The sequence below is a fragment of the Myotis myotis genome, unplaced genomic scaffold, assembly GCF_014108235.1.
Source record: "Myotis myotis isolate mMyoMyo1 unplaced genomic scaffold, mMyoMyo1.p scaffold_m19_p_15, whole genome shotgun sequence".
Lineage (NCBI taxonomy): Eukaryota > Metazoa > Chordata > Mammalia > Chiroptera > Vespertilionidae > Myotis > Myotis myotis.
In genome coordinates this window covers 33,338,814-33,352,906 of record NW_023416319.1, presented here as the reverse complement: position 1 = coordinate 33,352,906, position 14,093 = coordinate 33,338,814, and the positions used below count along the sequence as shown (strand labels likewise).

Below are 14,093 nucleotides of genomic sequence, written 5' to 3'. Positions count from 1 at the left end.
GAATATTAAGTGAGTAAAAGATGTACCTCATGAAGACTGCCTAGGGAAAACACCAGCATCTCTTGTGCCAAATATTTATGAACTGTATATCCCTTGCACAAAGTTTGCTCGAATTGAAAGAATAATTTGGCTGAATTAAAAGAATCCAGCAAATCTTTCTGCAGATCAATAAACTATATAATCTAATTGTAACTAAGTAAGAGTTCAATCACAGCCTATGTAGGATCACTATTTTCCTGAGAAATCAAGTATATAATGATTCTTGCCCAAGGCTATACTTAGGTTTTACTGTAAAATTCTTTTCTTTTTTCTTTTTTTAATGAAATGTATGTGATAAAAGTAGAATACAAAATCTAAGTAACTCTTTTTCTTTTCTACAGAACTGGCAAGGGAACTGAATTTTTCAGTGGATGAAATCAATCAAATACGTGTGGAAAATCCAAATTCTTTAATTTCTCAAAGCTTCATGTTATTAAAAAAATGGGTTACCAGAGATGGAAAAAATGCTACAAGTATGCTAAAATTATATTACTTTAACTTTCATAATTGCATATATCCAATATTTTCTATAAATCTACTGTTAATAACATCAGAGTAATCAAAAAGTAGTAGCAGGTCTTTTGAAATTATATTAGTTTAGTGCAGATATTCTAACCTATCTTTAGGAAGCTTTCAGAAAGCAAATAGTAGGGAATTTTTTTGCGTTTTTGTCTGAAGTTCTCTCTGTGACCATTAAAAGTGAAAATGTAATTCTAACTGTTAAATCGTGGGGTGGTAGGCAAACACTATGAAGTTACTGCTGTGGTCAGAGATGGATGTACAGGGAAGTAGAGAGATCAAATTAGGGAATCAAATCATTGTACACAGTTTGGTCTGTGGTGGCAGAGAATTCTCTAGTATTGTTGGGTTTTGTTTTACTGTGGGTGGCATAGGAGGGTGCCAACCCACAACCATGTGGAATAAGTTATTGTAAGGTCACCTTGATTTTAGTAAGTCATTAAATTGCTAAGCATTAGATATGAGGGCGACCTGTTTTGACAGTCTGAAAGGAGAGGAACATGTTTAAAATGTTTTGAGATCCCCTTATAACTAAAAGGAATGTAGCTATTTTGGGGCTCATCTGCTCTGCATCTTACAATGGAATGAATGTTGCTGTCTTCAAGCACAGCTTTATCGGGTGATTCTTAAGACCCTTACAAATCTTCCCAGGAGTGGCCAGTTTTCTGAGCCCTCTGGTTTTCAGAGCTGCAATCAGGAAGAGCTAAAATACCAGCAGGGTCGCAAAAGCTATGTCTTTGTGTGGATATTGTGATGACTGAAAGAAATAATTTCCTTGGATTTTCAACCTTTTTTTCCCCCTCCTTTTCAGCTGATGCCTTAACTTCGGTCTTGACAAAAATTAATCGAATAGATATAGTGACTCTGCTAGAAGGACCAATATTTGATTATGGAAATATTTCAGGCACCAGAAGTTTTGCAGATGAGAACAATGTTTTCCATGACCCTGTTGATGGTAATTGAATCCAGTGTTCATATTTATTTAATCATTTGATAAAATTTGAAAGTGCAGTAAAACAAGGAAGTCGGTTAAACCAGCTAAATGATGATTTGCTTGACTTAATTTCTCATTTTCACAGCATTTTTTTCTGCCAGAGTCTGCAAATATATACTCTGATAGACCAAATGATAAATGTCTTATGTAAAATATGAACAATGAGATATAAAAGCATATGTTATCTGAAAGAATTCTATTTCAAATATTTTATGTGACCAAATGGGAAAAGGTTTAATATCTAGACACTACACAGTTTTTGTCATTTTCACATTAACCTTGAAAACTAGTGAATTAGCTATTGTATATAGACAAAACCAAATTGCAAGCTGTTTTACCGAGTAGGTAAGGTGTTGGGTCAAGTTTAAGCATATATTATACAAATTGTTAAGTAAAATACTGAATTACTGTTTTGGGACCCAGTATTTAAGTATGTACTAAAAAAGTCTAATGTGTCACTCAAAAAGTATTTTAGTTATTTAGCATTATTTTATTGTTGTGTGCTATTTATTTGTTGGGGCGGGAAACCCTACTTGACTAATATAGTTTATAAAAGGCAGCATAATTTCTATTCAATGAACATATATGTCTCTAATAACATAATTTGTCTTTTATGTTAGCTTCATTTATAGATATTGTAATTTTTCCTTCATTATGTAAATTTGGGCTTTTTCATCAAAGTATTAAGAAAAGCATAACATATCTTATGTTTTTCAAGATGCTCATCTTCCTTCACAAATGGAAATTATTCCTAGAATGAATTTTGAGTAAAAATGTTGATGATGGTGTGGAGGCAGGAAGAAGGACTAGGGATATTTTTCCACTATTCCATGTTTTGGAAAATATGATGATCTTTTTCCAGTTTTAAACTGGAAAAGTTAGACTAACAAGAATCAATAACTTCTAATTCTGCATGTTATGTGATAAAAGTTCTCAAAGTCAACAGAAAATTTAAAGCATACCACAACATAAGAATGATGGGTAATAATGTCAAAAGTGGTTTCTCTTTCAGTTTATAAACACCAGAGAATCTTGGGGAAAAGCTCTCCTTAAAGCCTTATCTTATATGTGAAACCATGTATTGGTACTAAAGACATATCATGTTATATCAAATGATGAATTATTGCCAAATTATAGAATATTTTAATATTCTTTGTTGGGAAAATTTTTAAGCACAGTAGCTCTAATACACAAGATCACCAGGAAACAATGGACGTATTCAATGGAATTGAAAACTACATTTAATTTTAACATTTTAAAATCAGAATAGGGAGATTTAGAGATATGTGTATTAAATAAATATCACTTGTGCAGATTATAAACCTCAGCTAATCTTAGCCAGCTTTTCAACAAGATTCTGGTCTACAGGTGACCATAATAGGAAAATATTCACTTACCTATAGTGACCTGAATTCACAATAAAAGTTAAGTTGGTATTTACCTTGGACTGATGGAAAAATGAGGCTTTAGTTTTGTAGACTAGTAATTCAGAAAATGTGCTGGGTTGCGTTGTGTGTTGTTGTTTTTTCCTGTCTCTCCTCTTTGTTGAAATTCTGTAAAACTTCCTTTCCTCACCATGACCAGACCATTGTTGACTTTTCTCTCTGCTCAAAGAGAAAAATACTCCCTTAGCCCATGCAGCACAGTTTAAAACATGAGACCTGCTCCCTCCATCCCCTCTATGTAGTCTGGTTAATAAACCTCCGTGTTTCATAGCCTTGTCGTGGATATTCAGACCTCTTTGCAGATGGTTTTCCTCCTGTCTCTGTTGTACCATTTCCTTTTTCTCTTTATTTGATTCATGGTTCTGAGTGGACCCATCTCACCAAGTTTACCAAAATGTCCATATACACCACCGCCCTTTCATCTCTGACACATTATGACACTTGAAAATTTACATGGAGTCTTTTCTACTTTATATGCTTTTTAAGTCCTTTTCCTAACATGGTTTTAGATTTTTTTTCCAAAATCTAATAATCATTTCTTTCCAAATATTAAATTCACTTTTCTTTGCTGTAAATTTCATGTGAAATAACTAAAAATTAGAGTTGGGTAGAATCGCTCATATGCACTGTTCTTAAAATAAGTTATAAGTAATTATAAAAATTGGTGTCTTGTGGCTTGCTGTATTTAATCCACCAAAATATGGATTTTACATGCTAAAAGTTGAATGATAATAAATTTGGCCATGGAATAAATGTATCTTATATAGTGGCAAATAACTTTATATTGGATTACATTAATCTGTGTCTTTAAGTTATATTAAAATTACCAAAATTGATAAGCAGTCTATATCTTAATTAATATCCTATCTTATTATAGTTTGCACTAGCCTTTTATTTCATTGTATTACATTTAATTGAACTAAACCAATAAATTTATCATTCTGTAATTCATCATACATTTTCATACCTGATATAATTTAAGTCATTCCATGTGTTTTTGTTTGATGTGTTCGTAATTCATTCCAGTCAGTCCAAATGTACTGTCTTCCATAGGTTATCCTTCCCTTCAAGTGGAACTGGAAACTCCCACAGGGTTGCACTACACACCACCCACCCCTTTCCAGCAAGATGATTATTTTAGTGATACCTCTAGCATAGAATCTCCCCTTAGAACCCCCAGTAGACTGAGTGATGGGCTAGTGCCTTCCCGGGGAAACATAGAGCATTCAGCAGATGGACCTCCAGTTGTAACTGCAGAAGACACTTCCTTAGAAGACAGCAGACTTGAAGACTCAATGCCTATAACAGAAATGCCCGAAGCAGTCGATGTAGATGAGAGCCAGTTGGAGAATGTTTATCTGAGTGAGTATCCTCGATACCTTGGAAGTATGGCTGGGGTCCCAAAAGATGTTAAACCAGCAGAGCCACTGAAACATACTAGAAAAGTAAGAGTCAGCTCTGAGCAGCAAGAGAAAGGAAAATCTGGTCCTGATGAGGAGATGACAGAAGAAAAACTAAAATCTCTATTTGAGGACATTCAACTTGAAGAAGGAGTAGAGTCTGAGGAGATGACAGAAGAAAAAGTAGAGGCTATTCTTAAACGTGTTCAGCAAGCAGAACTGGAAATGTCTTCAATTACAGGTTGGCAGAATGAGACCAGTGGAAACCTAGAGTCCCCGGCTCAAGCTCGAAGAATAACTGGTGGGTTACTAGATCGACTGGATGACAGGTATGGCTGCTTCAGAAAAAGGAAAATGAAACAGGTTACATATTAGTAGTTTAAATATGTGCTTTTCAGCAATTACTCTTTTTTACATGACCATTCCAGTTTGGGGATAATACATGCTTTAAAGGTTGGTACATTTGCTAATCTGGAGAGGGAAAATTACATTAAGCGCAAATATAATTCTTAAAACTATTGACAGCCTGAGGGAAATGCAGAAAGTTTGAAATACATGCCAAAAATTGATGTACATTTTACTTTAGAAGACTACTCTTTTCACATAGCCAGTCATTAATGCTCATTCAAAAGAATATAATAAATAAATTCCAAGTTTTTTAAAGAAATATAAACATAAGCAGGCTTATTATACAAATTTTTAAAATACAGATTTATAAAAAATCAATGCAACCCCACAGTCTAGCAATAACCACCATTAAAATTTTGGTGGATTTTTTTTTTGCATACATATTTTAAAATGTCTTAACAGAAAACGCAAAGAAAAAGAAAAGTCATTTGTCTTTCTACCATACTAAGAAAACACATTTTTATATAATATCCTTCCTTTTTTATACATGAGTGTTTTACGTGATTTGAAATATAGTATATGTACCTTTTTTTTTTTTAGAGAGAGAGAGGAAGGGAGAGGGAAACATTGATGAAAGAGAAACATCAATCGACTGCCTCCTGCACATGCCCCAATGGGGACTGAGCCCACAACTGGGGCATGTGCCATGACCAGGAATCGAACCAGTGACCTCTTGGTTCATGGGTTGGTGCTCAACCACTGAGCAACACTGGCTAGGCAGTATATGTAATTCTTTAGCCCAAATAATTTTGCCATGATTGAAATTTGTTTATATCCAATGTAATTCCCTAATTAAGAATCTGATTCTTTTTATAGTGGCCTTACTCTAGAAAGGTGGGAGTTTAATGTCCTCCAGACATTGATTCAAATCTCACCATCATTAGGTTTGCACTTTGTGACTTTGGATGAATTTCTAAGCTCTAAGAATGTCACTTCAATCAGCTTTAAAAATAAGAATGACTACTTTCCTCAAACAGGTTTATATATTGAAAAAGAAAGCTTGTAGCATGCATACCAAATGACTGATGCAAATAGTCTGTTAGTAATATTTTTTTATGTACACATCAGACATTTTACTTCAATGGCAACTAATGATAAACTTAAATTGGATGCAAAAAAAACCCAGATTATTTCATAACCAAATTTAATATTTTCATCTTACTAAGCCTCTTGCTCCATAAAATTCCCAAAGGTGAAGTTTACAAAACTTTTTTTGCAGAATGGTAGCATCAATGAGTTCTGTGTTCACCCTACCAAAGAGCCAAGACAATAAAGAACACTACTTCTGATGTCTACATCCAGATACAGTTGTATAGTTTATGGTTGTAGTTATGTTATAGAACAGTGGTTCTCAACCTCCTCATGTTGTGGTGACCCCCAATTTCATTGTTACAAATTGAACATAATTAAAGCATAGTGATTAATCACAAAAACAATATGTAATTATATATGTGTTTTCCGATGGTCTTAGGCGACCCCTGTGAAAGGGTGATTCGTCCCCCAAAGGTGTCGCGACCCACAGGTTGAGAACCGCTGTTATAGGATCATCACAATGTGCTGGAACCGTTTGTCCTTACACAAACAGAATAGGGTGTGCTATTGATATTTTTGATAACTGTGTTTAGATAATCAATTTGATTACAAGTGTACACACACACATACTTACATATATATACATAATAATATGTTACACATATAAAACATTGCAATAGTTATTGCCTTCAGAAGTCTACGGGTAATAAGCAAAGACACTAAACACAATACACAAGCTACAAAAAGTCTATACTGAAATGACTAAAAATTAGAAATCACTTTTTAAGTACTGGAAGAGAAAGATTTTTAATAGTTGAAAGAAAAATAGTTCTCACAGGAAGTAAAAGCAGTGGGTGAGCACGTGTCAGCAGAGGTCAGGGGCATAGAAAGATGGGAGCGAGGAAGAGAATTATAACTGGAAACATGGTAGCAGGAATCATAATTGGAAACACAAAGACTGGAATTTGGGGTTCTAGGGGATGCCACAGCTCTCATCACAGGAATTCATTTTGTGCCTTAGCAGGTTTTTCACTGGCAGTATAAAAGCATTTTGAGATATCCTCCTCTGAGCGGTCCATGAACTGCTCAGGATTGCTTTTTAAGATAAAGAATTCAAGTGGCTATAGAAGTGCAATTAAAAAAAACACAAGCAATGACAGCATAGCTAGCCAGCTTGGGAGCTGCCTAGAGCCTACGTAGCACCTCCTCACCCCCACACCCAGGACTGCCCCTCACAGTTTGAAATCCAGTGAGCAGAGTTCTCAGGCCTTTCTATTTTATGCCTTCAAATGTATTTCAAATCATAGTTGTTAAAAATTTAGACCCATTTCCAGCCATGTGTTACCATTGTAAATTTCTACGTTTTACCTTTTGCAGCCCAGACCAATGTAGAGATTCCATTACCTCATACCTCAAAGGAGAACCTGGGAAATTTGAAGCAAATGGGAACCATGCAGAAATCACTCCAGAAGCAAAGACGAAATCTTACTTTCCAGAATCCCAAAATGATGTAGGCAAACAGAGTACTAAGGAAACTCTGAAACCAAAGCCACACGGATATGGTCGTGTTGAGGAACCAGCATCATCACTAGCAGCATATCAGAAATCTCTCGAAGAAACCAGCAAGTTTTTAATAGAGGAGCCTAAACCCTGTGTGCCTGTCGGTATGAAAAAGATGAGTAGGACTTCTCCTGCAGATGGCAAGCCAAGGCTTAACCTCCACGAAGAAGAGGGGTCCAGTGGGTCTGAGCCAAAGGTACGTCGCCTTTATTCAGAATGCTGTCCTTTAAACTGAAGGTATTGATGATTCGTTTCCTCTGATTAATGTTGTAGCATTGACCCAAGGTTCTTTACTATTTCCAAATTATAAATGTGTGACCGAAAATTACAACACTAATGTTGGGGGTAAAGGAAGTTCTGAGTAAAGCATAAGCTATTTGATCATATCGTCCGTCATTCATAGGGTAGGAAAAAGAAATAACCATCTCTTTGGCCATTTTTCAGATTATAGAGATGTTAAGTAACCAGCTTAAGGTCCAGTATTATTTTGTCTGGGATTTAAGTTTCCTAACTCCCAATCCGATCTTCTTTCCTTTGCAAGGAGGGTAATTGTTCTGACCCTTTCTGGTTCTTTTGCATAATTTAAAGTTTATAACACACAACCCATCTAAAAGTTTTACCCTGTAAGGTCAGTTGTCTGAAAGTGTGCTTTAAAAATCGAAGAAACATAGTTCCCAAGCCTAAAATGATGTGTGTATATGCCACTATTGGTTGACAGCATTTAGAAATTTAAAGTAAGAAGTATCATTTTAATAATTTTTATATCTAAGTTGATAATTATCTTAATTTGTTTTTAATAATTTTAGGACCTACTGCCACAGAATTATTTGCTTGCTCTTTGTACTTGTATGTTTTGGTGATACTATCTTAATAGTTTTTTATTCATTGAGGTTTTATCATTTTTAGATATTTTAAAAAATTAAATTGAAATTATGATTCAAAGATGGATATGAGAAAATAGAGCTGATTTTTTGTTGTTGTTGTTCTCAAATGTTATGTCTTTTCATGAACTATGTAGTAGACATAGATTAAGAGTTATACATCTTTGGAATAGTAGCACTTCTCATTTTCCTTAAAACATCTAGTTTTCTTTTGTCAAATAGTGAGTCCATGATTAATATGAGGTTTAAAAATGTATAAATTCCCAATCACTCAGGAGCTAATTGTCAGCTTATTGACTAATATCTCTCCTTTTCCCTTCTGCAGACTATCTTTTGACCATTTTCCTGCTTGTTAAGAAGGACAGGGAAAGGAAGTAAAATTGTCAGGTCTTTTTTCCACTTCTTTCCTGACAAGTGGGGTTTTGAATATCAATTTCTTTTAGTTAACTCTTAGTTTATGTAAGCAGTATGATTTTGAGTAAAATATTCCCTTTTAAAATGAGCCCACAGTTAGAAACATTAACATTATGGTGTTTTAACCATGAACATCTATTGTGCAAAAGCCTATTAAAATCAATAGAAAGTACTGAAATCAAAGTATAAATAAGCACCTCTATGTGTGTACATGTGCATACAGATTGGCTATTAGAGAACCAAGGAGAAGGCATAAAGTCTTAACCCTGGAAGGAATCTCAGCTGAGTTCATCAGTAATGGAAAACAATCATACTAGGAAATGTTTGCAATATTTTCAATAAATGAGTTTATGCCTTTGGTGTTGGTCACAGGTCCTACTCCAATGCGTAAAGGTTTTTATGAGCATAAAAATTCATATTGGAGTTCAAGCTTCTGGTAGATATGAGCCTGACCTCACAAGAAATCCAAAGATGTTCGTATGGGTCTTTTGTGACTAGACCATAGGACAATAGCAACCAAGAGGTCATCTGATGTATGATTTCAGAAACAGCCCCCTTTTTGTTCCCTAAATAATCAGGTCAAAAGTCCGGGTGCAGCTCTTACACGAATGACTACCTGCTGTTACAAGGTAAAATTCTGTTCTTTTCCACCTCTTTCCATGCAGCAACCCATGGCAAGGAGTACTAAGAAAATTCCATTTGGCCTCTTAGTTAACGCTGTTTACCAATTCCTAGCAAATTCTCCAAAAGGAATCCTGATGTGGTCCTACTACTACATTCTGTTACTCTTCATCTTAATATTAGCATAGACACCAGGAAGAGAATGGAAACTAAAACATTGGCCAAATGGCCACTTTTTATTTATGTGAGGGGCTGGTCTTAGATGATGCTTGATAGGATTATGATATAATTTGACATCTAGATTTGTTACTAGTGTTTGCATTAGTATCTGTTCTTCTGCTTTTAAATTTACCCAAGGGAAAACTGTTCCCCAGTTTACAATTCCATGTATGGTTAATTCTGACTGAATTCTCCCTTTGCCTCATCTAACCTACTTATCCTTGAATGCTGATTAGTACTTCTTTTCTTTCACAATATGAATTCCTCTTACCTCTTTCTGCCTTTTGGAACTATTGCAGGGCCTTCTTTCATAATATTAGGTCATTTTAAGTGTCCTGAATTTATGGTCCTTTTCTAATGAACTTTAAAAAGTAATAGGAAACTTAGCAACCAATATCTTTGCAAAGAGTAAGAAACTCAAAAACTGTTTCCATTTGACCCTATATATTATTCAGTAGGATGTTTTGTTCACATGAACTTTCCCACAAAGTCAAGTTTGATATTATATTTTTATATATTTGTTAAGTTTACCTTTGGTGAATATGGCCTATTATATTATCTATTTGACTAACATTTCATTAATCATTTTAGCTAGCACTTATACCTCCCATAACAATTTTACTTATTTTGATTTTTCTAACTACAACTTCTAACTCCAGTACTATCAAATTTGAGGTAATTAGTAAACTTAGAAAATAAAATTTCAGAATTCCATCAATAAAATCATTCAGTAAATATTTTTCACTATGACATTTAATTGGAAGCCAAAGATATTTTTCCCTTTGAAATATGAACTGTTTGCCACTTGGCAGTTTTTTTTTCATATTCCTATCCTTATTTCCTAAAAATTAGCATTAGTTTAGTTACTGTATTCTGTTTATACCATGATCTTGTCTGTCAGATGTTTTTTTTTCTATTCTAATTTCCTATCAGTTCTTCAAAGAAGACCTCATATTTTGACATGTTTTACATTATCCCTTCATTTATTTGAATAAACTCTTACTAGGTACCAATTATGCTTATATAAATTCTTATAAATTTGTCAAACCTGACCAAAATTTCATAAAAATCAAATACCATGCCTTTTTCTGTAGATTAACTGAAACATGGCCTGAACTATAAGATTATACATTTAAGTCAAATGTATACAGACTTAAAACTAGTTAAAAATTAATATTAATGTTTCTTCAAACTAATAATTAGTTGCATGTACTTTCTGGTGCCAAAAACTCTCTAAAATTGTTATTTTTAATATTTTATCATTTATTTACCTTGGTCTTCCATATATATATGCAGGTAAAGACCAAAGTAATTAGATTCACACACGTATGCATAAATACATACATACAGAGTAGTTTCACTTAGAATCCTGCTCAAAATTTTCTTTCACTTAAATTTTTAAAAACATTTTCACAAATATAGCATCATGATTTTCCTTAGAGGAGGGAAAACCAGAAAGTAAAAGTAATTCTTTTTTGATTTCCCTTCTCAGAATGTCTTTTATTTTAAATGTGATGGTAAAATTATGCTAAAAATACATTTATCAGGACTTGAAAAACAGTGAGAGTGATTCAAGCTCAGAGGAGGAACAGAGAGTCACTACCCGAGTTGTCCGCCGGCGTTTGATTATAAAGGTATCCTGTAGCCAAATCATCATGGGTCATTGCTGTATTACTGGAAAGTCCTTTCTTGTGGTTTTGAAAATTCAGCATGCTTGATAACTAAATGGCTCTCTATGTGTTTGTCTGCACATTTGGAAGCTTATAGAAACAATAACAAGAGGGAAAATGTCATGTTGCTTGGTAGTGAGGCCTGTGTTTGACCTGACAGTTGTAATTAATTTTATCTGAGAATTCTTGGGGAATTGTATCCTGCTTTCCCTGAAGAAGTGTTATATGTGTGAACAAAGATTCTATCTTGGTGAGAGAATAGTCCCTATCAAATGAAATGGTCAATGAAATCTCAGAGGCCGTAATGAGGGATGTGCTAAGAGGATTGAAAGGCTTCCTTCTCAGTCTCAAATTCCTTCTGCCTTCACAGTTTTTTAAGTGAAAACTAGTTTGTTTGTTTTTTATCAATGACTAGGACTTTGATGTTATAGCCTGGATATATGACATAAGGCAAATTAAGCAAAAACTTCTGAAATCGTTTTTTTAATTAAATTTATTCGGGTGACATTGGTTAATTGTATTGGCGATAGGCACACAATGCAATATACAGATGATGTATCATAGAATTATACACTTGAAGCCTGTATAACTGTATGAACCAACATCACCCCAATAAATGAAATAGGTTTTTAACTTGACAAAAATACAGCCTGATTTTTTTTTTTTGCATGTTGAATTATAGGAAGCAATCTTTACTAGAAGTGAAAAACATAATCTCACCTGTTACAGCACAGTTGAATAAGTTGATTTCCCCCATAAAGGCCTTTTGAAGCACTGACCTTATGCGTGGGAAGGTCCAGCAGGATGTGTCTCAGTCTGCTGCTTGTCTTCATTACTGTCTTTAGCGAGATCTTTCTTGATGTTAAAATGATTGAGTGCAGAGAACTAGGAAGCTGTTTTCAATACCCAGGCCTCTGAATGTAATCCAAATAACTTGAGGCTCTTTGGTTGGCAGCTCTAGAAAGAAAGGAAGGGAAATGTCTATTGAAAACCATTTGTCAAACTTACCCATTTCTAAAGTGTCAGGAGACTCAACGGAGAGAGCAGAGATGTTGGCTTAGGTATCCAAAAAGTCTTAATCCTGCTGCTTGTACTTTTTATGTAGATCAGATTAAAGAAGAGGAGAAATCTGCTTAGTATAGTTTTTCAAAGACTTTGGAAGCATTAGAGAAGAAAATAAGGCCTTGTCTAAATTTTATATTATCCCCCAATCAACCTTGAGCTCAATAGAGGGCTATCAAAAAGCATGACTCACTTCTTTGAAAATTCCGTATAGGCAAGCCAAATTCCTTATTGGGATCTAGCATATTTGTAAGTATTCAACTTGCTATCCATAAATCCTCATAATCACTTCCCACACCTTTCTGGAATTGGAGGAAAGAAATAATTCAGTTTTCTGAAGGAGATAAAGCCATACTCTTTGCTCAGACTTTGCTATTGTCATAATGTCTTCAAGAAATGGTATTTTAAAGTGAAACGTCTAGAAAAAGTGCACCAAACATAGTGTAACTTGCTTCTTCTTATGCTTAACATGTGACATATTCATGTTGCATCCAAACCCACCTATTCCTTTAGAATAGCTGCCATGATAGAAGCTGGCTCTCCTTTATATAAGAGTGAGCAAAAATAGGTTTACAGTTGTAATACAAGAAAAAAATCTGTCACATATACTTACTGCTATACACATAAGTTTGCCTACCCCTGTATAGTAGGACAGACAAAAAATAAGTTATCCTGCAAAAAAATTGGGAGGGTGGAAAGTAAAGAAATATTACTCTGAAGAATACAAAAACATCAAACCCTGCTCCCTATGTCAGTGAATTATCTCTTTTGTTCTCCTAGCATTCTACACATGCATTTTCAAGTTAGCTTTTATTGGACTTATTATGTATTTGAGCTTAATGTATAGTTAATTCTATAATTAATTCTATAAAATATATTACCTTTTTTATTAAGTTTAAAAGACCAAAATACACTATGATGTTGTAGTAGGCTCCATAAAATAGAGGAGTTAGTGTTCTCCCCAAGTCCCTATTTCTTGAAGTCAGTGTAATTTTAGGGAGGTTGGATGGAATCATCAGAGAATGGGTTTTATAACAAGAGAAAGCATGGTATAAACAATAGAATCACTCAAGTTTTGAGAAATGTCTTTTGTATATGACAGAAATCAAAAGCTAAAGAATGGCTATAATTATAATTGGAAACTATGGGTATAACAAAAAATACGTCACATATAGAAGAATCTTTCAAGTTAATATTTTTCTGTTCAGATTTTTGGGGCAGTTGAAAAGGGTCAGACTTCTATTGTTTTTCTCTTTACTCATTTGTTCGTATCTTTCTCACGTAAAAGAGCTTGAGACAACAGTAGTATATGGTAAATGTGGCGGGGAACCATCTTTGTCAAAAACATAACATGAGAATGTTAGGTCCTAAAGGGATCATCAATACTAAAACCACTTCTTTTGCTAGATGACAAAACAGGATTGGAGACCAGTTGATTTATACAGAATCACAGCAGGGCAGAAGCAGTTCTGGGACCAGAACCTAATCTCTAGCCCTCCAGTGAAGCTTCTCCTACCACAATACTATATTCTTTCTCTTCCAGAACAAATAAAAAATAACTTTTCCTAGACTAAATTAGGCCTTTCTAGTGGCATGGAAGAGGGCAGCATTTGACTATCTTTCCTGAAAACTGTGGAGCTGGAATGCTAGGAATTTGACCTATTTCATGGAGGCTATCCACCTGGGACTAAGTCAGCCTATTTCGATTGTTTGCCACTTAAGTGTCAATGGTGTGCTCAGGATTCCATTACCAGAAGTCTAGGCAAATTTGGGTTCTTAGCAGTTCAACTTGTATAATAAGTGGGTTGAAAGTATAATTTTATAATTTA

General features: G+C 34.4%; 1 protein-coding gene across 4 annotated transcripts in view; it reads left to right on the top strand.

The window, feature by feature from the left end:
- Positions 1 to 14,093, top strand: part of ANK3 (ankyrin 3) — a 461,267-nt gene that overhangs the window by 432,964 nt on the left and 14,210 nt on the right. For 2 of the 4 annotated variants that reach the window (XM_036336813.1, XM_036336814.1), the window contains 5 exons: positions 381 to 512; positions 1,370 to 1,513; positions 4,051 to 4,359; positions 4,639 to 4,726; positions 7,215 to 7,593. In XM_036336813.1, the coding sequence (XP_036192706.1) occupies positions 381 to 512; positions 1,370 to 1,513; positions 4,051 to 4,359; positions 4,639 to 4,726; positions 7,215 to 7,593 (1,052 nt within the window). Of the gene's footprint in view, positions 1 to 380; positions 513 to 1,369; positions 1,514 to 4,050; positions 4,727 to 7,214; positions 7,594 to 9,270; positions 9,322 to 11,079; positions 11,167 to 14,093 lie in introns of all 4 variants that reach the window. The other 2 variants (XM_036336812.1, XM_036336815.1) reach the window with 2 other exon arrangements.